The 27,784-nt window shown below is 47.6% G+C and overlaps 1 protein-coding gene across 2 annotated transcripts in view; it reads right to left on the reverse strand.

Annotated features, from left to right (window-relative positions):
- The window catches only part of COL5A2 (collagen type V alpha 2 chain), a 266,184-nt gene that overhangs the window by 29,289 nt on the left and 209,111 nt on the right, over positions 1–27,784 (reverse strand). For both annotated transcript variants that reach the window (XM_063932735.1, XM_063932734.1), the window contains exons 26-30: positions 15,618–15,671; positions 6,521–6,619; positions 6,382–6,435; positions 6,235–6,288; positions 6,101–6,154 (exon numbers count right to left, since the gene is read on the reverse strand). In XM_063932735.1, the coding sequence (XP_063788805.1) occupies positions 6,101–6,154; positions 6,235–6,288; positions 6,382–6,435; positions 6,521–6,619; positions 15,618–15,671 (315 nt within the window). The remainder of the gene's footprint in view (positions 1–6,100; positions 6,155–6,234; positions 6,289–6,381; positions 6,436–6,520; positions 6,620–15,617; positions 15,672–27,784) is intronic.

Raw genomic sequence — 27,784 nt, forward strand, 5'->3', positions numbered from 1 at the left:
CCGTGGTTTTTTTTTCATTCTTTATACCGTCATAGTGTCATACTAGTTGTTACGAGTATACTACTATCTCTTTATCAACCAGTGTACAGTGCGGTAGTTCACGGCTGTGGCTACCTCTGTGTCGGCAGTCGGCAGGCAGTCCGTCCATCCATAATTGTATTATTATTATAATATATACCACCTAACCGTGGTTTTTTTATACCACCTAACCGTGGCAGTCCGTCCATAATTGTATACTAGTATCCAATCCATCCATCTCCATTGTTTACCTGAGGTGCCTTTTAGTTCTGCCTATAAAATATGGAGAACAAAAAAGTTGAGGTTCCAAAATTAGGGAAAGATCAAGATCCACTTCCACCTCGTGCTGAAGCTGCTGCCACTAGTCATGGCCGAGACGATGAAATGCCAGCAACGTCGTCTGCCAAGGCCGATGCCCAATGTCATAGTACAGAGCATGTCAAATCCAAAACACCAAATATCAGAAAAAAAAGGACTCCAAAACCTAAAATAAAATTGTCGGAGGAGAAGCGTAAACTTGCCAATATGCCATTTACCACACGGAGTGGCAAGGAACGGCTGAGGCCCTGGCCTATGTTCATGGCTAGTGGTTCAGCTTCACATGAGGATGGAAGCACTCAGCCTCTCGCTAGAAAACTGAAAAGACTCAAGCTGGCAAAAGCACCGCAAAGAACTGTGCGTTCTTTGAAATCCCAAATCCACAAGGAGAGTCCAATTGTGTCGTTTGCGATGCCTGACCTTCCCAACACTGGACGTGAAGAGCATGCGCCTTCCACTATTTGCATGCCCCCTGCAAGTGCTGGAAGGAGCACCCGCAGTCCAGTTCCTGATAGTCAGATTGAAGATGTCAGTGTTGAAGTACACCAGGATGAGGAGGATATGGGTGTTGCTGGCGCTGGGGAGGAAATTGACCAGGAGGATTCTGATGGTGAGGTGGTTTGTTTAAGTCAGGCACCCGGGGAGACACCTGTTGTCCGTGGGAGGAATATGGCCGTTGACATGCCAGGTGAAAATACCAAAAAAATCAGCTCTTCGGTGTGGAGGTATTTCACCAGAAATGCGGACAACAGGTGTCAAGCCGTGTGTTCCCTTTGTCAAGCTGTAATAAGTAGGGGTAAGGACGTTAACCACCTCGGAACATCCTCCCTTATACGTCACCTGCAGCGCATTCATAATAAGTCAGTGACAAGTTCAAAAACTTTGGGTGACAGCGGAAGCAGTCCACTGACCAGTAAATCCCTTCCTCTTGTAACCAAGCTCACGCAAACCACCCCACCAACTCCCTCAGTGTCAATTTCCTCCTTCCCCAGGAATGCCAATAGTCCTGCAGGCCATGTCACTGGCAAGTCTGACGAGTCCTCTCCTGCCTGGGATTCCTCCGATGCATCCTTGCGTGTAACGCCTACTGCTGCTGGCGCTGCTGTTGTTGCCGCTGGGAGTCGATGGTCATCCCAGAGGGGAAGTCGTAAGCCCACTTGTACTACTTCCAGTAAGCAATTGACTGTTCAACAGTCCTTTGCGAGGAAGATGAAATATCACAGCAGTCATCCTACTGCAAAGCGGATAACTGAGTCCTTGACAACTATGTTGGTGTTAGACGTGCGTCCGGTATCCGCCGTTAGTTCACAGGGAACTAGACAATTTATTGAGGCAGTGTGCCCCCGTTACCAAATACCATCTAGGTTCCACTTCTCTAGGCAGGCGATACCGAGAATGTACACGGACGTCAGAAAAAGACTCACCAGTGTCCTAAAAAATGCAGTTGTACCCAATGTCCACTTAACCACGGACATGTGGACAAGTGGAGCAGGGCAGGGTCAGGACTATATGACTGTGACAGCCCACTGGGTAGATGTATGGACTCCCGCCGCAAGAACAGCAGCGGCGGCACCAGTAGCAGCATCTCGCAAACGCCAACTCTTTCCTAGGCAGGCTACGCTTTGTATCACCGCTTTCCAGAATACGCACACAGCTGAAAACCTCTTACGGCAACTGAGGAAGATCATCGCGGAATGGCTTACCCCAATTGGACTCTCCTGTGGATTTGTGGCATCGGACAACGCCAGCAATATTGTGTGTGCATTAAATATGGGCAAATTCCAGCACGTCCCATGTTTTGCACATACCTTGAATTTGGTGGTGCAGAATTTTTTAAAAAACGACAGGGGCGTGCAAGAGATGCTGTCGGTGGCCAGAAAAATTGCGGGACACTTTCGGCGTACAGGCACCACGTACAGAAGACTGGAGCACCACCAAAAACTACTGAACCTGCCCTGCCATCATCTGAAGCAAGAAGTGGTAACGAGGTGGAATTCAACCCTCTATATGCTTCAGAGGTTGGAGGAGCAGCAAAAGGCCATTCAAGCCTATACAATTGAGCACGATATAGGAGATGGAATGCACCTGTCTCAAGTGCAGTGGAGAATGATTTCAACGTTGTGCAAGGTTCTGATGCCCTTTGAACTTGCCACACGTGAAGTCAGTTCAGACACTGCCAGCCTGAGTCAGGTCATTCCCCTCATCAGGCTTTTGCAGAAGAAGCTGGAGGCATTGAAGAAGGAGCTAACACGGAGCGATTCCGCTAGGCATGTGGGACTTGTGGATGCAGCCCTTAATTCGCTTAACAAGGATTCACGGGTGGTCAATCTGTTGAAATCAGAGCACTACATTTTGGCCACCGTGCTCGATCCTAGATTTAAAGCCTACCTTGGATCTCTCTTTCCGGCAGACACAGGTCTGCTGGGGTTGAAAGACCTGCTGGTGACAAAATTGTCAAGTCAAGCGGAACGCGACCTGTCAACATCTCCTCCTTCACATTCTCCCGCAACTGGGGGTGCGAGGAAAAGGCTCAGAATTCCGAGCCCACCCGCTGGCGGTGATGCAGGGCAGTCTGGAGCGACTGCTGATGCTGACATCTGGTCCGGACTGAAGGACCTGACAACGATTACGGACATGTCGTCTACTGTCACTGCATATGATTCTCTCAACATTGATAGAATGGTGGAGGATTATATGAGTGACCGCATCCAAGTAGGCACGTCACACAGTCCGTACTTATACTGGCAGGAAAAAGAGGCAATTTGGAGGCCCTTGCACAAACTGGCTTTATTCTACCTAAGTTGCCCTCCCACAAGTGTGTACTCCGAAAGAGTGTTTAGTGCCGCCGCTCACCTTGTCAGCAATCGGCGTACGAGGTTACATCCAGAAAATGTGGAGAAGATGATGTTCATTAAAATGAATTATAATCAATTCCTCCGCGGAGACATTGACCAGCAGCAATTGCCTCCACAAAGTACACAGGGAGCTGAGATGGTGGATTCCAGTGGGGACGAATTGATAATCTGTGAGGAGGGGGATGTACACGGTGATATATCGGAGGGTGAAGATGAGGTGGACATCTTGCCTCTGTAGAGCCAGTTTGTGCAAGGAGAGATTAATTGCTTCTTTTTTGGGGGGGGTCCAAACCAACCCGTCATATCAGTCACAGTCGTGTGGCAGACCCTGTCACTGAAATGATGGGTTGGTTAAAGTGTGCATGTCCTGTTTTGTTTATACAACATAAGGGTGGGTGGGAGGGCCCAAGGATAATTCCATCTTGCACCTCTTTTTTCTTTTCTTTTTCTTTGCATCATGTGCTGATTGGGGAGGGTTTTTTGGAAGGGACATCCTGCGTGACACTGCAGTGCCACTCCTAGATGGGCCCGGTGTTTGTGTCGGCCACTAGGGTCGCTAATCTTACTCACACAGCTACCTCATTGCGCCTCTTTTTTTCTTTGCGTCATGTGCTGTTTGGGGAGGGTTTTTTGGAAGGGACATCCTGCGTGACACTGCAGTGCCACTCCTAGATGGGCCCGGTGTTTGTGTCGGCCACTAGGGTCGCTAATCTTACTCACACAGTCAGCTACCTCATTGCGCCTCTTTTTTTCTTTGCGTCATGTGCTGTTTGGGGAGGGTTTTTTGGAAGGGCCATCCTGCGTGACACTGCAGTGCCACTCCTAGATGGGCCCGGTGTTTGTGTCGGCCACTAGGGTCGCTAATCTTACTCACACAGCTACCTCATTGCGCCTCTTTTTTTCTTTGCGTCATGTGCTGTTTGGGGAGGGTTTTTTGGAAGGGACATCCTGCGTGACACTGCAGTGCCACTCCTAGATGGGCCCGGTGTTTGTGTCGGCCACTAGGGTCGCTTATCTTTCTCACACAGCTACCTCATTGCGCCTCTTTTTTTCTTTGCGTCATGTGCTGTTTGGGGAGGGTTTTTTGGAAGGGCCATCCTGCGTGACACTGCAGTGCCACTCCTAGATGGGCCCGGTGTTTGTGTCGGCCACTAGGGTCGCTAATCTTACTCACACAGCTACCTCATTGCGCCTCTTTTTTTCTTTGCGTCATGTGCTGTTTGGGGAGGGTTTTTTGGAAGGGACATCCTGCGTGACACTGCAGTGCCACTCCTAGATGGGCCCGGTGTTTGTGTCGGCCACTAGGGTCGCTTATCTTTCTCACACAGCTACCTCATTGCGCCTCTTTTTTTCTTTGCGTCATGTGCTGTTTGGGGAGGGTTTTTTGGAAGGGACATCCTGCGTGACACTGCAGTGCCACTCCTAGATGGGCCCGGTGTTTGTGTCGGCCACTAGGGTCGCTTATCTTTCTCACACAGTCAGCTACCTCATTGCGCCTCTTTTTTTCTTTGCGTCATGTGCTGTTTGGGGAGGGTTTTTTGGAAGGGACATCCTGCGTGACACTGCAGTGCCACTCCTAGATGGGCCCGGTGTTTGTGTCGGCCACTAGGGTCGCTTATCTTACTCACACAGCGACCTCGGTGCAAATTTTAGGACTAAAAATAATATTGTGAGGTGTGATGTGTTCAGAATAGGCTGAAAATGAGTGTAAATTATGTTTTTTGAGGTTAATAATACTTTGGGATCAAAATTACCCCCAAATTCTATGATTTAAGCTGTTTTTTAGGGTTTTTTGAAAAAAACACCCGAATCCAAAACACACCCGAATCCGACAAAAATAATTCGGTGAGGTTTTGCCAAAACGCGTTCGAACCCAAAACACGGCCGCGGAACCGAACCCAAAACCAAAACACAAAACCCGAAAAATTTCAGGCGCTCATCTCTAGTAATAATGTCACTGTATAGGTCATTGGTACGGCCTCATCTAGAATACTGTGTTCAGTTCTGGAGGCCATATCTTCAAAAGGATATTAATACATTAGAGACTGTACAAAGAAGGGCAACTAAAATGGTGCATGGCCTACATCACAAAACATATCCAGAAAGACTAAAACATCTCACTATGTATAGTGTGGAGCAGAGAAGGGAAAGGGGGGACATGATAGAAACTTTCAAATATATCAAGGGTTTTAACAAAGTCCAGGAGGGAAACATTCTTTAAATGAAGAGAAGCAATAGGACACGAGGACATGCACTGAGACTGGAGGGAGGCAGATTCTGGGGAAATTTAAGGAAAAATTATTTCACAGAAAGGGTAGTGGACAAGTGGAATAGCCTCCCATCAGAGGCGGTAGAGGCTAAGACAGTAGAGCAATTTAAACATGCATGGGATAGACATAAGGATATCCTTACAAAGAAATAAGGATCAAATAAGGTTTGAGATAAAAATATGGTAAAAAAAAGGGGCAGACTAGATGGGCCAAGTGGTTCTTGAGATAAAAATATGGTAAAAAAAGGGGCAGACTAGATGGGCCAAGTGGTTCTTGTCTGCCGTCAAATTCTATGTTTCTATGGTTCTATGTTACTTCCTCCCTTCTGTAAATGGTGAACCCAGGTTTGACAGCAATTGGTATCTAGGCTATGAGAAAAGAGGTGCAATGTAGCCATAGGGGGTGACGTATGATTGGTTGTGAGCTGCCCACAGCTGATCCTGTGCATCACAGTCACAGTAGGGATCATGGTTTACCCAATAGAGGCTATAAAAGCCTTTGGTCAGCACTTTGTACAACTAGCCTGCTTCTACTAAAACATGTGAATTAAACTTCAGGGACTAGAGGTAAATATAGAAAGAAGAAACAAAACAATAGCATTGTAGATTAAAGATACACTGACACTTCACTATGGCATACCTGGAATCCAGTAGGACCTGGAGGACCCTGTTCCCCTCTTTCACCAGCAAGTCCCTAAAGGATTAAAAAATATTAAATAAGGATAACTGTCATCATACACGATGATTAAAATCTACAGCTTTTTATTCACTTACTGGGGGACCAGTTGGACCAGAGGGACCAATTTCACCATCTTTTCCTGGAGCACCCTAATAAAGACAAGTAAAAAACAACATCACGAATAGGAAGATCCGTGCGCCGGCCAGTAGCATTGCCGTGAACAATGGAAATCGGAAACCTACTCTCTGTCCGTTTACTCCTGCATTGCCCTGTTCACCAGGCTTTCCGGGATCTCCCTGTTAAAGAGACATTGATTCATTTAGGAAATCTAAAAAAAATAACGATAACTGTGTATTTTGAGAAGTAAATCTGTGGGCCTACACTGTTGCCTTTTGGGCCAGCGGGGCCCATCGTCCCAGTTTCACCGCGGATTCCAATTGGACCAGGTGGGCCACTACGACCATCTTCTCCAGGGCCTCCCTGCAACACAAAAACAACACAGGCTTACACAACTTTCCATTGTATGTATGTCACATTGTAAGTTACTACACATCCTGTACATAAACAAAAAATATATTCAAAAAATGGACAAGAGGAACTGGAATTTTGAACTAAGCTAAAATGATTTGACGGCATAAAGCTGGTATTGAAGATTAAGGTAACAGATTAAGGGGGTCATTCAGACCCGATCGCTGCTGTGCGTTTTTGCACAGCAGCGATCGGGTCTGAACTATGCGTGCGCCAGCGCCGCAGTGCGCCGGCACATGGCAGGAAGCCGACGGCTGTCTTAGGCTAGCGATCGCCTCTGCCTGATTGACAGGCAGAGACGGTCGCTGGGCGGGCGGGAAGGGGCGGGCTGGCGGCATTTGTCCGCCATTTAGGGGGAGCGGTCCGGGCAACACAGGCGTGCCCGGACCGTTGGGGGGGGCGGGCCGCGGCGGCTGCGTGATGTCACATGCAGCCACTGCGACCCGGGCAGCAATGAGTAACTCTTGCCAACGCTGGCTGGGAGTTACTCCTATAGTACAAAAGTATCACCGCTGTGAGATGCTTTTGTATTTGTGCGACGGGGTAGGGCCTGACATGTGGGGCGGACTATCCCTGTGCTGGGCGTCCCCCCCGCATATCTGTGTGCCTGATCATAGCTACAATCAACCCTTTATTTATTGTTTAGCTAAAACTCATTCCGCATAGCTTGCTATACAAGGGAAAGAAAATGCAGACACATTGATTCCAGTAGGGAAACAACATTTAGGCTGTTCAGACTCAGCTACAATGTGCGGTAAATGGAATATAGAGTCCTTTTTGCAGTTGACTCTGGAGGATCCATATGATAGGGTAAATACCAGGGACTGTTCTAACAATTTAGCAGCGCTCATAAATGCTGAGGTGGACAAAGAAATTAGTTAAAATAAAAAAAGAAGAAGCAGCAGCAGGCGGTTAGGTAGTGTAATAAATTCCACAATGAGATAATGGGGGGAATTCAAATGTTTGAAAAGTCGGTTGGGCGTCTGTCTATTAGACAGGAAATAACAGACACCCAACTGACTTTTCAGACATTTGAATTCCCCCCCTTTATGTCTTAAAGAAATTAAGGTTTGGGGACAGCATGGCAAAAGTGAAGCAAAACGATCCACTGCAGCACATAGGAAGGAAGGATAATAAGATTTTACTTACCGGTAAATCTATTTCTCGTAGTCCGTAGTGGATGCTGGGGACTCCGTAAGGACCATGGGGAATAGACGGGCTCCGCAGGAGACATGGGCACTTTAAGAAAGAATTTAGATTCTGGTGTGCTCTGGCTCCTCCCTCTATGTCCCTCCTCCAGACCTCAGTTAGAGAAACTGTGCCCGGAAGAGCTGACAGTACAAGGAAAGGATTTTGGAAATCCAGGGCAAGACTCATACCAGTCACACCAATCACACCGTATAACTTGTGATAAACTTACCCAGTCAACAGTATGAACAACAACAGAGCATCAGTTCAACCCTGATGCAACAATAACATAGCCCTTATTGCAGCAATAACTATATACAAGTATTGCAGAAAAAGTCCGCACTTGGGACGGGCGCCCAGCATCCACTACGGACTACGAGAAATAGATTTACCGGTAAGTACAATCTTATTTTCTCTAACGTCCTAGTGGATGCTGGGGACTCCGTAAGGACCATGGGGATTATACCAAAGCTCCCAAACGGGCGGGAGAGTGCGAATGACTCTGCAGCACCGATTGAGCAAACAATAGGTCCTCATCAGCCAGGGTATCAAACTTGTAGAACTTTGCAAAAGTGTTTGAACCTGACCAAGTAGCAGCTCGGCATAGTTGTAATGCCGAGACCCCTCGGGCAGCCGCCCAAGAAGAGCCCACCTTCCTAGTGGAATGGGCTTTAACTGATCTTGGCAGTGGCAATCCAGCCGCAGAATGAGCCTGCTGAATCGTGTTACAGATCCAGCGAGCAATAGATTGCTTTGAAGCAGGAGCACCCAGCTTGTTGGATGCATACAGGATAAACAGCGACTCCGTTTTCCTGACTCTAGCCGTTCTGGCTACATAAACCTTCAAAGCCTTGACCACATCCAGTAACTCGGAATCCTCCAAGTCACGAGTAGCCACAGGCACCACAATAGGTTGGTTCATATGAAAAGATGACACCACTTTTGGCAGAAACTGTGGACGGGTCCGCAATTCTGCTCTATCCATATGGAAAATCAGATAGGGGCTTTTATGTGACAAAGCCGCTAATTCTGACACACGCCTAGCCGAAGCCAAGGCTAATAGCATGACCACCTTCCACGTGAGATATTTTAACTCCACTGTTTTAAGTGGTTCAAACCAGTGTGATTTCAGGAAACTTAACACCACGTTAAGATCCCAAGGTGCCACTGGAGGCACAAAAGGAGGCTGAATATGCAGCACTCCCTTTACAAACGTCTGAACTTCTGGTAGAGAAGCCAACTCTTTTTGAAAGAAAATGGATAGGGCCGAAATCTGGACCTTAATGGAGCCCAATTTTAGGCCCAAATTCACTCCTGACTGTAGGAAGTGAAGGAAACGGCCCAGCTGGAATTCCTCTGTAGGAGCATTCCTGGCCTCACACCAAGAAACATATTTTCGCCATATACGGTGATAATGTTTTGCTGTCACGTCCTTCCTAGCCTTTATCAGCGTAGGTATGACCTCGTCCGGAATGCCCTTTTCTGCTAGGATCCGGCGTTCAACCGCCATGCCGTCAAACGCAGCCGCGGTAAGACTTGGAACAGACAGGGCCCCTGTTGCAACAGGTCCTGTCTTAGAGGAAGAGGCCACGGGTCCTCTGTGAGCATTTCTTGCAGATCTGGATACCAGGTCCTTCGTGGCCAATCTGGAACAATGAGGATTGTTCTCACTCCTCCTTTTCTTATTATCCTCAGCACCTTGGGAATGAGAGGAAGAGGAGGAAATACATAGACCGACTGGAACACCCATGGTGTCACCAGGGCGTCTACCGCTATTGCTTGAGGGTCTCTTGACCTGGCGCAATACCTCTGTAGTTTTTTGTTGAGGCGGGATGCCATCATGTCCACCTGTAGCAGTTCCCACCGATATGTGATCTGTGTGAAGACATCCTGATGAAGTCCCCACTCTCCCGGGTGGAGGTCGTGTCTACTGAGGAAGTCTGCTTCCCAGTTGTCCACTCCCGGGATGAACACTGCTGACAGAGCGCTTACGTGATTCTCCGCCCAGCGAAGAATTCTGGTGGCTTCTGCCATCGCCACTCTGCTCCTTGTGCCGCCTTGGCGGTTCACCTGAGCCACTGCGGTGATGTTGTCTGACTGAATCAGAACCGGTTGGTCGCGAAGCAAGTGCTCCGCTTGACGTAGGGCGTTGTATACGGCCCTTAGTTCCAGGATGTTGATGTGAAGGCAAGTCTCTTGACTTGACCACAGACCTTGGAAATTTCTTCCCTGTGTGACTGCTCCCCACCCTCGGAGGCTAGCGTCCGTGGTCACCAGGACCCAGTCCTGAATTCCGAATCTGCGTCCCTCTAGAAGGTGAGAACTCTGCAGCCACCACAGGAGTGACACCCTGGCCCTGGGGTACAGGGTGATTAACCGATGCATCTGAAGATGTGATCCGGACCACTTGTCCAGTAAGAAGGTCCTCGCATGGAACCTGCCGAAGGGAATGGCCTCGTATTATGCCACCATCCTTCCCAGGACTCGAGTGCAGTGATGCACTGACACCTGTTTTGGTTTTAATAGATTCCTGACCAGTGTCATGAGCTCCTGAGCACTCTCTATCAGGAGATAAACCCTTTTCTGGTCTGTGTCTAGGATCATGCCTAGGCCGTGTTGCCGTTACACTTCCAGAGAAAGTGATACGCTGTTCAGCAACTGCTCTCTTGATCTCGCTTTTATGAGGAGATCGTCCAAGTACGGGATAATTGTGACACCTTGCTTCCGCAGGAGCACCATCATTTCCGCCATTACCTTGGTGAAGATTCTCGGGGCCGTGGAGAGACCAAACGGCAACGTCTGAAATTGGTAATGACAATCCTGTACCGCAAATCTGAGGTACGCCTGATGAGGTGGATAGATGGGGACATGAAGGTATGCATTCAGGCTTGCGATGACCGCTCTTAGCGATTCCATCTTGAACTTGAACCTTTTCAGGTATATGTTCAGGGATTTTAAATTCAATATGGGTCTGACCGAACCGTCCGGTTTTGGGACTACAACATGGTCGAATAATAACCCCCTCCTTATTGAAGGAGGGGAACCTTGACCACCCCCTGTTGAAGATACAATTTGTGAATTGCAGTTAACACTATTTCCCTCTCGTGGGGGGAAGCCGGCAGGGCCGTCGGTGAGGGGGCATCCCCTCAAAGTCCAGCTTGTATCCCTGAGACACAATATCTATTGCCCAGGGATCCAACAGGGAGTGAACCCACTTGTGGCTGAAATTACGAAGACGTGCCCCCACCGGGCCTAGCTCCGCCTGTGGAGCCCCAGCGACATGCGGTGGATTTTGTAGAGGCCGGGGAGGACTTCTGTTCCTGGGAACTAGCTGTGTTGAGCAGCTTCTTTCCTCTGCCCCTGCCTCTGGCAAGAAAGGACGCACCTCGGACTTTCTTGTTTCTTTGTGTTCGAAAGGCTGCATTTGATAATGTCGTGCTTTCCTAGGCTGTGCAGGAATATAAGGCAAAAGATCAGAATTACCAGCTATAGCTGTGGAGACCAGGTCCGAGATCCCTTCTCCACACAATCCTCAGCCTTCCATATGCCTCTTAAGTCGGCATCACCTGTCTATTGCATATTCTACAGGACACGTCAAGCAGAAATCGACATAGCGTTGACTCTAGAACCCAGTAGACTAATGTCTCTTTGGGCATGTTTAATATATATATACATATCTTAAGACAGCATCTTTAATATATATATCTATATATATATACATATATATATATATACATACTAGGGTCGCAATCTCTGCTGATAAGGTACCTGTCCACGCTGCTACAGCGCTATAAACCCATGCCGACACAATCGCCGGTCTGAGTAGTGTACCAGAATGTGCACGCTATCTGCAGGATCCCTGAGGATAGCTGTTAAGTCAGGGCTACATTTTTGGGCAAACGTGACACCCTAGGGGAAGATTCCCATCGTATCCTGGCCCTAGTAGGGAAAGGATACTCCCTGAGAATTCTTTGTGGGAAACTGCAGTCTCTTGTCTGGAGATTCCCGCTCTTTTTCCTCATGAGAGGAGGGAAATTTACCTCAGCTTTCTTCCTCTTAAACATGTGTACCCTTGTGTCAGGGACAGATGAATCATCAGTGATATGCAAAACATTTTTTATTACAATAATCATATATTGAATACTTTTCTGCCCTTTTGGCTGTAACTTTGCATTATCGTAGTCGACACTGGAGTCAGACCCTGTGTCGATATCAGTGTCTATTATTTTGGATAGTGAGCATTGAGAGACTCTGAAGGTCTCTGCGACATAGGGACAGATATGGGTAGATTCCCTGTCTGTTCTCTAATCTTTTGTGCAATAAATTTTCCTTAGCACTTAATTACACATATCCAAACAGGTGTCGGCGTTGTCGACAGAGACACCCCTCACACACACATTTGCTCCATCTCCTCCTTAGGGGAGCCTTTTACCTCAGACATGTCGACACACACGTACCGACACACCACACACTCAGGGAATGCTCATCTGAAGACAATTCCCCCACAAGGCCCTTTGGAGAGACAGAGAGAGAGTATGCCAGCACACACCCCAGCGCTATTAACCCAGGAATAACACAGTAACTTAATGTTAACCCAGTAGCTGCTGTTTATATTGATTTTTGCGCCTAATTATGTGCCCCCCCCCCCCCCCCCTCCTCTATTTTTACCCTCTTCTACCCTGTATCTGCAGGGGAGAGGCTGGGGAGCTTCCTCTCAGCGGTGCTGTGGAGAAAAAACATGGCGCTGGTGAGTGCTGAGGAAGAAGCCCCGCCCCCTCGACGGCGGGCTTCTGTCCCGCTTAAAAATACATTTACTTGGTGGGGGCTCATACATATATACAGTGCCCAACTGTATATATGCTAAACTTTTGCCAAAGAGGTCCCAATTGCTGCCCAGGGCGCCCCCCCCTGCGCCCTGCACCCTTACAGTGACCGGAGTATGTGAGGGGTGTGTGGGAGCAATGGCGCACAGCTGCAGTGCTGTGTGCTACCTCAGTGAAGACTGGAGTCTTCTGCCGCCGATTTCGAAGTCTTCTTGCTTCTTATGCTCACCCGGCTTCTGTCTTCCGGCTCTGCGAGGGGGACGGCGGCGCGGCTCTGGGATCGGACGACGAGGGTGAGATCCTGTGTACGATCCCTCTGGAGCTAATGGTGTCCAGTAGCCTAAGAAGCAGGACCTATCTTCAGAGAGTAGGGCTGCTTCTCTCCCCTCAGTCCCACGATGCAGGGAGTCTGTTGCCAGCAGAGCTCCCTGAAAATAAAAAACCTAACAAAATACTTTCTTACAGCAAGCTCAGGAGAGCTCACTGAACAGCACCCAGCTCGTCAGGGCACAGATTCAAACTAAGGTCTGGAGGAGGGACATAGAGGGAGGAGCCAGAGCACACCAGAATCTTAATTCTTTCTTAAAGTGCCCATGTCTCCTGCGGAGCCCGTCTATTCCCCATGGTCCTTACGGAGTCCCCAGCATCCACTAGGACGATAGAGAAAAAAGGTTTAGGTCACTGACAGACCAAAGTGCAATTTGTTCATCTTATTCTGTAGTAAAAATGAGTCACATCCCAAATGTATTTAAGTAGAAAAACAATACTGATAGGTAATCGTTTTCTTCTATTTTTATTTTAAACACAGCAGCTTTGGATGAATGCGTCCCTTCTAGATGAGTGCATCAATTCGGGGATAAGTGCGTCACTTCGGGGATGAGTGCATCACTTCGGGGATAAGTGCGTCACTTCGGGGATGAGTGCGTCACTTCGGGGATGAGTGCGTCACTTCGGGGATGAGTGCATCACTTCGGGGATAAGTGCGTCACTTCGGGGATGAGTGCGTCACTTCAGGGATGAGTGTGTCACTTCGGGGGTGAGTGTGTCACTTCGGGGATGAGTGCATCACTTCGGGGATGAGTGTGTCACTTCGGGGATGAATGCGTCACTTTGGGGATGAGTGCGTTACTTCTGGATAAGTGTGTCACTTCTAGATGAGTGTGTCACTTCGGGGATGATTGCATCACTTCGGGGATGAGTGAGTCACTTCGGGGATGAGTGCGTCACTTCGGGGATGAGTGCGTCACTTCGGGGATGAGTGCGTCACTTCGGGGATGAGTGCGTCACTTCGGGGATGAGTGAGTCACTTCGGGGATGAGTGCGTCACTTCGGGGATGAGTGAGTCACTTCGGGGATGAGTGCATCACTTCGGGGATGAGTGCGTCACTTCGGGGATGAGTGAGTCACTTCGGGGATGAGTGCATCACTTCGGGGATGAGTGCATCACTTCGGGGATGAGTGAGTCACTTCGGGGAGGAGTGCATCACTTCAGGGATGAGTGAGTCACTTCGGGGATGAGTGCATCACTTCGGGGATGAGTGCGTCACTTCGGGGATGAGTGCGTTACTTCGGGGATGAGTGCGTCACTTCTGTGCATCTTTAAATGTTTTATTACAATGTTCTCATAGTGTAGAGAAGGAAGAAGAACATGTTTTTAAAGAGAAACCAGCAGAGTGCTTGTTACAAGTTTATTGTGTTGGAGTGAAGTGTACATCTGTGTACCATCAGAACAGAGACTGTAATGAAATCCAGACCCATGTACTGTATGTCTCCTTTCCCAGTTATTGGCCTATTGTAGGCCTCCTCTTGCCCTGCTCTGTTGCGCTGGGCAGGATGAACCAAGTCTTCCTGTTTTCAGAGACAAACACACAGCGGAAAATGGGAGCAGGGGGGTCCAAGAACCAGAGATGCACGACCCTCACGTTTTGGTCTTGGTTCTAATTCATCATTGTGTTTTTGGTTTTAGATTTGGCAAAATGACCCTCAAATGTTATGGTAGAGATTCGGTTTTTGGTTTGGTTAGAAATCATTAAAAAATAAAAAATAAAATATTACAATCATTAACAAAAACAGCTAAAATCATGTCATTTTTGCAATCCAAAACCGCGTGGAAGATCTGGAATGAGTTTTTGTTAAGTTCAGATCCACAAAATTCGAGAACCGAACTCCACATCTCTACCATAACTTGTTACATGGGGTGATGTACAGAAATATAGGTACAAATGTAACAGCCTGTGGGTTGCAAACACCAGTGAATTTTGGTGATTTAGCCATTAGATTTAAAATGGCAACAATTTATAAGGCAAAACCAACCAGGCTCTACCTATTAAGTTATTGCCACTTTAATATTAGTAGCTAAAATGTACCGATGGCAGCAGCTCGCAGGCTATTACATTTGGGCCACAGAAAGATTGATTTCTAAAGTGCACACTACCAGTAAGGCTTCAGGATTCACTTACAGACCACATTACAAAACATTGTGGTCTGATTACTTAATGATGGGACTGACCAAAAAAATATTGTGCACAAATTAATAACTTATAACTTCCGGGGTGAAGAAGGATTCATGTATAGATTGTCAGTGATTCAAAGTTATTGCATTTTTTCCATAAAAACATGTAATCTGAGGACTAAATGTGCGGTGATGGGATTAATAGATCGTGTGGGAACGGGGTGATTTTCTTATATGCAGGTTTCTGTGATTGCTGTCTCAAGGAGTTGGATAATTTAGAGAAGTGTTAGGAAGAAACCACCCAACACAACGAGCGGTCTATGCTCTACACACTGCGGATTAGGAAGGTAATACCGCACTCACCGCCATTCAGGACCTTCCGAGAAAGTGCGGTATAAATACTGATTTATTATTTTGTGAATGCAGAGGTTAATCGACAGATCTTTATATTGTATTATCTAATATTGTATTACAAAACGTTACTTACCACTGGTCCCGGCTTCCCTTCTGGGCCTTGTACTCCAGGATTTCCAGTCAAACCCTGGGAATAACGAAGGATATACAATTATACACTAGTAATGTGCCTTTATGTCCTGGATTTACAATCTGGAGAGCACGGCTCCCGCTGGGAATACATTGCAGAAATGGAGCTGCAACAATAGTGGATGTTTCTCATTATCACAGAGAGAAAGACTTCAACGCTCTAGAGGGAAATTATGATCTAGATGTGATATTCTGTAATGCGGGCAGAACAGTAACACGGTATAATGTCCAGCCGCAGCAGTTACTGTATACAGCACGTACAGCCTCACACAGCAGAACAGTAACACGGTATAATGTCCAGCCTCAGCAGTTACTGTATACAGCACGTACAGCCTCACACAGCAGAACAGTAACATAGTATAATGGCCAGCCGCAGCAGTTACTGTATACAGCACGTACAGCCTCACACAGCAGAACAGCGTACACAGTATAATGTCCAGCCTCAGCAGTTACTGTATACAGCGCGTACAGCCTCACACAGCAGAACAGTAACACGGTATAATGTCCAGCCTCAGCAGTTACTGTATACAGCACGTACAGCCTCACACAGCAGAACAGTAACATAGTATAATGGCCAGCCGCAGCAGTTACTGTATACAGCACGTACAGCCTCACACAGCAGAACAGCGTACACAGTATAATGTCCAGCCTCAGCAGTTACTGTATACAGCGCGTACAGCCTCACACAGCAGAACAGTAACACTGTATAATGTCCAGCCTCAGCAGTTACTGTATACAGCACGTACAGCCTCACACAGCAGAACAGTAACACAGTATAATGGCCAGCCTCAGCAGTTACTGTATACAGCGCGTACAGCCTCACACAGCAGAACAGTAACACGGTATAATGTCCAGCCTCAGCAGTTACTGTATACAGCACGTACAGCCTCACACAGCAGAACAGTAACACAGTATAATGTCCAGCCTCAGCAGTTACTGTATACAGCACGTACAGCCTCACACAGCAGAACAGTAACACAGTATAATGTCCAGCCTCAGCAGTTACTGTATACAGCACGTACAGCCTCACACAGCAGAACAGCAACACAGTATAATGTCCAGCCTCAGCAGTTACTGTATACAGCGCGTACAGCCTCACACAGCAGAACAGTAACACGGTATAATGTCCAGCCTCAGCAGTTACTGTATACAGCACGTACAGCCTCACACAGCAGAACAGTAACACAGTATAATGTCCAGCCTCAGCAGTTACTGTATACAGCACGTACAGCCTCACACAGCAGAACAGTAACACAGTATAATGTCCAGCCTCAGCAGTTACTGTATACAGCACGTACAGCCTCACACAGCAGAACAGCAACACAGTATAATGTCCAGCCTCAGCAGTTACTGTATACAGCGCGTACAGCCTCACACAGCAGAACAGTAACACGGTATAATGTCCAGCCGCAGCAGTTACTGTATACAGCACGTACAGCCTCACACAGCAGAACAGTAACATAGTATAATGTCCAGCCGCAGCAGTTACTGTATACAGCACGTACAGCCTCACACAGCAGAACAGCGTACACAGTATAATGTCCAGCCTCAGCAGTTACTGTATACAGCGCGTACAGCCTCACACAGCAGAACAGTAACACGGTATAATGTCCAGCCTCAGCAGTTACTGTATACAGCACGTACAGCCTCACACAGCAGAACAGCAACACAGTATAATGTCCAGCCGCAGCAGTTACTGTATACAGCACGTACAGCCTCACACAGCAGAACAGTAACACAGTATAATGGCCAGCCTCAGCAGTTACTGTATACAGCACGTACAGCCTCACACAGCAGAACAGTAACACGATATAATGTCCAGCCTCAGCAGTTACTGTATACAGCACGTACAGCCTCACACAGCAGAACAGTAACACAGTATAATGGCCAGCCTCAGCAGTTACTGTATACAGCACGTACAGCCTCACACAGCAGAACAGTAACACTGTATAATGTCCAGCCTCAGCAGTTACTGTATACAGCACGTACAGCCTCACACAGCAGAACAGTAACACGGTATAATGGCCAGCCTCAGCAGTTACTGTATACAGCACGTACAGCCTCACACAGCAGAACAGCAACACAGTATAATGACCAGCCTCAGCAGTTACTGTATACAGCACGTACAGCCTCACACAGCAGAACAGTAACACAGTATAATGTCCAGCCTCAGCAGTTACTGTATACAGCACGTACAGCCTCACACAGCAGAACAGTAACACAGTATAATGTCCAGCCTCAGCAGTTACTGTATGCAGCACGTACAGCCTCACACAGCAGAACAGTAACACAGTATAATGTCCAGCCTCAGCAGTTACTGTATACAGCGCGTACAGCCTCACACAGCAGAACAGTAACATAGTATAATGTCCAGCCTCAGCAGTTACTGTATACAGCGCGTACAGCCTCACACAGCAGAACAGTAACATAGTATAATGTCCAGCCTCAGCAGTTACTGTATACAGCACGTACAGCCTCACACAGCAGAACAGTAACACGGTATAATGTCCAGCCTCAGCAGTTACTGTATACAGCACGTACAGCCTCACACAGCAGAACAGTAACACAGTATAATGTCCAGCCTCAGCAGTTACTGTATACAGCACATACAGCCTCACACAGCAGAGCAGTAACACGATATAATGTCCAGCCTCAGCAGTTACTGTATACAGCACATACAGCCTCACACAGCAGAGCAGTAACACGATATAATGTCCAGCCGCAGCAGTTACCGTATACAGCACGTACAGCCTCACACAGCAGAACAGCAACACGGTATAATGTCCAGCCTCAGCAGTTACTGTATACAGCACGTACAGCCTCACACAGCAGAACAGTAACACAGTATAATGTCCAGCCTCAGCAGTTACTGTATACAGCACATACAGCCTCACACAGCAGAACAGTAACACAGTATAATGTCCAGCCTCAGCAGTTACTGTATACAGCACGTACAGCCTCACACAGCAGAACAGCAACACGGTATAATGTCCAGCCTCAGCAGTTACTGTATACAGCACGTACAGCCTCACACAGCAGAACAGTAACACTGTATAATGTCCAGCCTCAGCAGTTACTGTATACAGCACGTACAGCCTCACACAGCAGAACAGTAACACTGTATAATGTCCAGCCTCAGCAGTTACTGTATACAGCGCGTACAGCCTCACACAGCAGAACAGTAACACAGTATAATGTCCAGCCTCAGCAGTTACTGTATACAGCACGTACAGCCTCACACAGCAGAACAGTAACACGGTATAATGTCCAGCCTCAGCAGTTACTGTATACAGCACGTACAGCCTCACACAGCAGAACAGTAACACAGTATAATGTCCAGCCGCAGCAGTTACTGTATACAGCACGTACAGCCTCACACAGCAGAACAGTAACACAGTATAATGTCCAGCCTCAGCAGTTACTGTATACAGCACGTACAGCCTCACACAGCAGAACAGCAACACAGTATAATGTCCAGCCTCAGCAGTTACTGTATACAGCATGTACAGCCTCACACAGCAGAGCAGCAACACAGTATAATGACCAGCCTCAGCAGTTACTGTATACAGCACGTACAGCCTCACACAGCAGAACAGCGTACACAGTATAATGTCCAGCCTCAGCAGTTACTGTATACAGCACGTACAGCCTCACACAGCAGAGCAGTAACACAGTATAATGTCCAGCCTCAGCAGTTACTGTATACAGCACGTACAGCCTCACACAGCAGAACAGTAACATAGTATAATGGCCAGCCGCAGCAGTTACTGTATACAGCACGTACAGCCTCACACAGCAGAACAGCGTACACAGTATAATGTCCAGCCTCAGCAGTTACTGTATACAGCGCGTACAGCATCACACAGCAGAACAGTAACACAGTATAATGTCCAGCCTCAGCAGTTACTGTATACAGCACGTACAGCCTCACACAGCAGAACAGTAACACAGTATAATGTCCAGCCTCAGCAGTTACTGTATACAGCACGTACAGCCTCACACAGCAGAACAGCGTACACAGTATAATGTCCAACCGCAGCAGTTACTGTATACAGCACGTACAGCCTCACACAGCAGAACAGTAACACAGTATAATGTCCAGCCTCAGCAGTTACTGTATACAGCACGTACAGCCTCACACAGCAGAACAGTAACATAGTATAATGGCCAGCCGCAGCAGTTACTGTATACAGCGCGTACAGCCTCACACAGCAGAACAGTAACACGGTATAATGTCCAGCCGCAGCAGTTACTGTATACAGCACGTACAGCCTCACACAGCAGAACAGCGTACACAGTATAATGTCCAGCCTCAGCAGTTACTATATACAGCACGTACAGCCTCACACAGCAGAACAGTAACACAGTATAATGTCCAGCCTCAGCAGTTACTGTATACAGCGCGTACAGCCTCACACAGCAGAACAGTAACACAGTATAATGTCCAGCCGCAGCAGTTACTATATACAGCACGTACAGCATCACACAGCAGAACAGTAACACAGTATAATGTCCAGCCTCAGCAGTTACTGTATACAGCACGTACAGCCTCACACAGCAGAACAGCAACACAGTATAATGTCCAGCCTCAGCAGTTACTGTATACAGCACGTACAGCCTCACACAGCAGAACAGCAACACAGTATAATGTCCAGCCTCAGCAGTTACTGTATACAGCACGTACAGCCTCACACAGCAGAACAGTAACACTGTATAATGTCCAGCCTCAGCAGTTACTGTATACAGCACGTACAGCCTCACACAGCAGAACAGTAACACAGCATAATGTCCAGCCTCAGCAGTTACTGTATACAGCACGTACAGCCTCACACAGCAGAGCAGTAACACAGTATAATGTCCAGCCTCAGCAGTTACTGTATACAGCACGTACAGCCTCACACAGCAGAACAGTAACACAGTATAATGTCCAGCCGCAGCAGTTACTGTATACAGCACGTACAGCCTCACACAGCAGAACAGTAACACAGTATAATGGCCAGCCACAGCAGTTACTGTATACAGCACATACAGCCTCACACAGCAGAACAGCAACACAGTATAATGTCCAGCCTCAGCAGTTACTGTATACAGCACGTACAGCCTCACACAGCAGAACAGTAACACAGTATAATGTCCAGCCTCAGCAGTTACTGTATACAGCACGTACAGCCTCACACAGCAGAACAGCAACACAGTATAATGTCCAGCCTCAGCAGTTACTGTATACAGCACGTACAGCCTCACACAGCAGAACAGTAACACAGTATAATGTCCAGCCTCAGCAGTTACTGTATACAGCACGTACAGCCTCACACAGCAGAACAGTAACACAGTATAATGTCCAGCCTCAGCAGTTACTGTATACAGCACGTACAGCCTCACACAGCAGAACAGCGTACACAGTATAATGTCCAGCCTCAGCAGTTACTGTATACAGCGCGTACAGCCTCACACAGCAGAACAGTAACATAGTATAATGGCCAGCCTCAGCAGTTACTGTATACAGCACGTACAGCCTCACACAGCAGAACAGTAACACGGTATAATGTCCAGCCTCAGCAGTTACTGTATACAGCACGTACAGCCTCACACAGCAGAACAGCAACACAGTATAATGTCCAGCCTCAGCAGTTACTGTATACAGCACGTACAGCCTCACACAGCAGAACAGTAACATAGTATAATGTCCAGCCGCAGCAGTTACTGTATACAGCACGTACAGCCTCACACAGCAGAACAGTAACACAGTATAATGTCCAGCCTCAGCAGTTACTGTATACAGCACGTACAGCCTCACACAGCAGAACAGTAACACAGTATAATGTCCAGCCTCAGCAGTTACTGTATACAGCACGTACAGCCTCACACAGCAGAGCAGTAACACGATATAATGGCTAGCCTCAGCAGTTACTGTATACAGCGTGTACAGCCTCACACAGCAGAACAGTAACACAGTATAATGTCCAGCCTCAGCAGTTACTGTATACAGCACGTACAGCCTCACACAGCAGAACAGCAACACAGTATAATGGCCAGCCTCAGCAGTTACTGTATACAGCACGTACAGCCTCACACAGCAGAACAGTAACACAGTATAATGTCCAGCCTCAGAAGTTACTGTATACAGCACGTACAGCCTCACACAGCAGAACAGTAACACAGTATAATGTCCAGCCTCAGCAGTTACTGTATACAGCACATACAGCCTCACACAGCAGAACAGTAACACAGTATAATGTCCAGCCTCAGCAGTTACTGTATACAGCACGTACAGCCTCACACAGCAGAACAGTAACACAGCATAATGTCCAGCCGCAGCAGTTACTGTATACAGCACGTACAGCCTCACACAGCAGAACAGCAACACGGTATAATGTCCAGCCTCAGCAGTTACTGTATACAGCACGTACAGCCTCACACAGCAGAACAGCAACACAGTATAATGGCCAGCCTCAGCAGTTACTGTATACAGCACGTACAGCCTCACACAGCAGAGCAGTAACACAGTATAATGTCCAGCCTCAGCAGTTACTGTATACAGCACGTACAGCCTCACACAGCAGAACAGTAACACAGTATAATGGCCAGCCTCAGCAGTTACTGTATACAGCACGTACAGCCTCACACAGCAGAACAGTAACACAGTATAATGTCCAGCCTCAGCAGTTACTGTATACAGCACGTACAGCCTCACACAGCAGAACAGCAACACAGTATAATGGCCAGCCGCAGCAGTTACTGTATACAGCACGTACAGCCTCACACAGCAGAACAGTAACACTGTATAATGGCCAGCCTCAGCAGTTACTGTATACAGCACGTACAGCCTCACACAGCAGAACAGTAACACTGTATAATGGCCAGCCTCAGCAGTTACTGTATACAGCGCGTACAGCCTCACACAGCAGAACAGCAACACAGTATAATGTCCAGCCTCAGCAGTTACTGTATACAGCACGTACAGCCTCACACAGCAGAACAGTAACACTGTATAATGTCCAGCCTCAGCAGTTACTGTATACAGCACGTACAGCCTCACACAGCAGAACAGTAACACAGCATAATGTCCAGCCGCAGCAGTTACTGTATACAGCACGTACAGCCTCACACAGCAGAACAGTAACACAGTATAATGGCCAGCCTCAGCAGTTACTGTATACAGCACGTACAGCCTCACACAGCAGAACAGCAACACGGTATAATGTCCAGCCTCAGCAGTTACTGTATACAGCGCGTACAGCCTCACACAGCAGAACAGCAACACAGTATAATGTCCAGCCTCAGCAGTTACTGTATACAGCACGTACAGCCTCACACAGCAGAGCAGTAACACGATATAATGTCCAGCCTCAGCAGTTACTGTATACAGCGCGTACAGCCTCACACAGCAGAACAGTAACATAGTATAATGTCCAGCCTCAGCAGTTACTGTATACAGCACGTACAGCCTCACACAGCAGAACAGTAACACAGCATAATGTCCAGCCGCAGCAGTTACTGTATACAGCACATACAGCCTCACACAGCAGAACAGTAACACGGTATAATGTCCAGCCTCAGCAGTTACTGTATACAGCACGTACAGCCTCACACAGCAGAACAGTAACACAGTATAATGTCCAGCCTCAGCAGTTACTGTATACAGCACGTACAGCCTCACACAGCAGAACAGTAACACAGTATAATGTCCAGCCTCAGCAGTTACTGTATACAGCACGTACAGCCTCACACAGCAGAACAGCAACACAGTATAATGTCCAGCCTCAGGAGTTACTGTATACAGCACGTACAGCCTCACACAGCAGAACAGTAACACAGCATAATGTCCAGCCTCAGCAGTTACTGTATACAGCACGTACAGCCTCACACAGCAGAACAGTAACATAGTATAATGTCCAGCCGCAGCAGTTACTGTATACAGCACGTACAGCCTCACACAGCAGAACAGCAACACAGTATAATGTCCAGCCTCAGCAGTTACTGTATACAGCGCGTACAGCCTCACACAGCAGAACAGTAACACAGTATAATGTCCAGCCTCAGCAGTTACTGTATACAGCACGTACAGCCTCACACAGCAGAACAGTAACACAGTATAATGTCCAGCCTCAGCAGTTACTGTATACAGCACGTACAGCCTCACACAGCAGAACAGTAACACGGTATAATGTCCAGCCTCAGCAGTTACTGTATACAGCACATACAGCCTCACACAGCAGAACAGTAACACAGCATAATGTCCAGCCGCAGCAGTTACTGTATACAGCACGTACACCCTCACACAGCAGAACAGCAACACAGTATAATGTCCAGCCTCAGCAGTTACTGTATACAGCGCGTACAGCCTCACACAGCAGAGCAGTAACATAGTATAATGTCCAGCCTCAGCAGTTACCGTATACAGCACGTACAGCCTCACACAGCAGAACAGCAACACAGTATAATGTCCAGCCTCAGCAGTTACTGTATACAGCACGTACAGCCTCACACAGCAGAGCAGTAACACAGTATAATGTCCAGCCTCAGCAGTTACTGTATACAGCACGTACAGCCTCACACAGCAGAACAGTAACACTGTATAATGTCCAGCCTCAGCAGTTACTGTATACAGCACGTACAGCCTCACACAGCAGAGCAGTAACACGATATAATGTCCAGCCGCAGCAGTTACTGTATACAGCACGTACAGCCTCACACAGCAGAACAGTAACACTGTATAATGACCAGCCTCAGCAGTTACTGTATACAGCACGTACAGCCTCACACAGCAGAACAGTAACACAGTATAATGTCCAGCCTCAGCAGTTACTGTATACAGCACGTACAGCCTCACACAGCAGAACAGTAACACAGTATAATGTCCAGCCTCAGCAGTTACTGTATACAGCACGTACAGCCTCACACAGCAGAACAGTAACACTGTATAATGTCCAGCCTCAGCAGTTACTGTATACAGCACGTACAGCCTCACACAGCAGAGCAGTAACACAATATAATGGCTAGCCTCAGCAGTTACTGTATACAGCACGTACAGCCTCACACAGCAGAACAGTAACACAGTATAATGTCCAGCCTCAGCAGTTACTGTATACAGCACGTACAGCCTCACACAGCAGAACAGCAACACAGTATAATGGCCAGCCTCAGCAGTTACTGTATACAGCACGTACAGCCTCACACAGCAGAACAGTAACACAGTATAATGTCCAGCCTCAGCAGTTACTGTATACAGCACGTACAGCCTCACACAGCAGAACAGTAACACTGTATAATGTCCAGCCGCAGCAGTTACTGTATACAGCACGTACAGCCTCACACAGCAGAACAGTAACACAGTATAATGTCCAGCCTCAGCAGTTACTGTATACAGCACATACAGCCTCACACAGCAGAACAGTAACACAGTATAATGGCCAGCCTCAGCAGTTACTGTATACAGCACGTACAGCCTCACACAGCAGAGCAGTAACACAGTATAATGTCCAGCCTCAGCAGTTACTGTATACAGCACGTACAGCCTCACACAGCAGAACAGCAACACAGTATAATGTCCAGCCTCAGCAGTTACTGTATACAGCACGTACAGCCTCACACAGCAGAACAGTAACATAGTATAATGTCCAGCCACAGCAGTTACTATATACAGCACGTACAGCCTCACACAGCAGAACAGTAACACAGTATAATGTCCAGCCTCAGCAGTTACTGTATACAGCGCGTACAGCCTCACACAGCAGAACAGTAACACAGTATAATGTCCAGCCTCAGCAGTTACTGTATACAGCACGTACAGCCTCACACAGCAGAACAGTAACACAGTATAATGTCCAGCCTCAGCAGTTACTGTATACAGCACGTACAGCCTCACACAGCAGAACAGCAACACAGTATAATGTCCAGCCTCAGCAGTTACTGTATACAGCACGTACAGCCTCACACAGCAGAACAGTAACACAGTATAATGTCCAGCCTCAGCAGTTACTGTATACAGCACGTACAGCCTCACACAGCAGAACAGTAACACGGTATAATGTCCAGCCTCAGCAGTTACTGTATACAGCACGTACAGCCTCACACAGCAGAACAGTAACACGGTATAATGTCCAGCCTCAGCAGTTACTGTATACAGCACGTACAGCCTCACACAGCAGAACAGTAACACAGTATAATGTCCAGCCTCAGCAGTTACTGTATACAGCACGTACAGCCTCACACAGCAGAACAGTAACACGGTATAATGTCCAGCCTCAGCAGTTACTGTATACAGCACGTACAGCCTCACACAGCAGAACAGTAACACGGTATAATGGCCAGCCTCAGCAGTTACTGTATACAGTGCGTACAGCCTCACACAGCAGAGCAGTAACACGGTATAATGTCCAGCCGCAGCAGTTACTGTATACAGCGCGTACAGCCTCACACAGCAGAACAGTAACACAGTATAATGTCCAGCCGCAGCAGTTACTGTATACAGCACGTACAGCCTCACACAGCAGAGCAGTAACACAATATAATGGCTAGCCTCAGCAGTTACTGTATACAGCACATACAGCCTCACACAGCAGAACAGTAACACAGTATAATGTCCAGCCTCAGCAGTTACTGTATACAGCACATACAGCCTCACACAGCAGAACAGTAACACAGTATAATGTCCAGCCTCAGCAGTTACTGTATACAGCACGTACAGCCTCACACAGCAGAACAGTAACACGGTATAATGGCCAGCCTCAGCAGTTACTGTATACAGCACGTACAGCCTCACACAGCAGAACAGTAACACAGTATAATGTCCAGCCTCAGCAGTTACTGTATACAGCACGTACAGCCTCACACAGCAGAACAGTAACACAGTATAATGTCCAGCCTCAGCAGTTACTGTATACAGCACGTACAGCCTCACACAGCAGAACAGTAACACAGTATAATGTCCAGCCTCAGCAGTTACTGTATACAGCACGTACAGCCTCACACAGCAGAACAGTAACACAGTATAATGTCCAGCCTCAGCAGTTACTGTATACAGCACGTACAGCCTCACACAGCAGAACAGCAACACAGTATAATGTCCAGCCGCAGCAGTTACTGTATACAGCGCGTACAGCCTCACACAGCAGAGCAGTAACACGGTATAATGTCCAGCCTCAGCAGTTACTGTATACAGCACGTACAGCCTCACACAGCAGAACAGCGTACACAGTATAATGTCCAGCCTCAGCAGTTACTGTATACAGCACGTACAGCCTCACACAGCAGAACAGTAACACAGTATAATGTCCAGCCTCAGCAGTTACTGTATACAGCACGTACAGCCTCACACAGCAGAACAGTAACACGGTATAATGTCCAGCCTCAGCAGTTACTGTATACAGCGCGTACAGCCTCACACAGCAGAACAGTAACACTGTATAATGTCCAGCCTCAGCAGTTACTGTATACAGCACGTACAGCCTCACACAGCAGAACAGTAACACAGTATAATGGCCAGCCTCAGCAGTTACTGTATACAGCACATACAGCCTCACACAGCAGAACAGTAACACAGTATAATGTCCAGCCTCAGCAGTTACTGTATACAGCACGTACAGCCTCACACAGCAGAACAGTAACACAGTATAATGGCCAGCCTCAGCAGTTACTGTATACAGCACGTACAGCCTCACACAGCAGAACAGCAACACAGTATAATGTCCAGCCGCAGCAGTTACTGTATACAGCGCGTACAGCCTCACACAGCAGAGCAGTAACACGGTATAATGTCCAGCCTCAGCAGTTACTGTATACAGTACGTACAGCCTCACACAGCAGAACAGCGTACACAGTATAATGTCCAGCCTCAGCAGTTACTGTATACAGCACGTACAGCCTCACACAGCAGAACAGTAACACAGTATAATGTCCAGCCTCAGCAGTTACTGTATACAGCACGTACAGCCTCACACAGCAGAACAGTAACACGGTATAATGTCCAGCCTCAGCAGTTACTGTATACAGCGCGTACAGCCTCACACAGCAGAACAGTAACACTGTATAATGTCCAGCCTCAGCAGTTACTGTATACAGCACATACAGCCTCACACAGCAGAACAGTAACACAGTATAATGTCCAGC

The sequence above is a fragment of the Pseudophryne corroboree genome, chromosome 7 (assembly GCF_028390025.1).
Source record: "Pseudophryne corroboree isolate aPseCor3 chromosome 7, aPseCor3.hap2, whole genome shotgun sequence".
NCBI classification, from domain to species: domain Eukaryota; kingdom Metazoa; phylum Chordata; class Amphibia; order Anura; family Myobatrachidae; genus Pseudophryne; species Pseudophryne corroboree.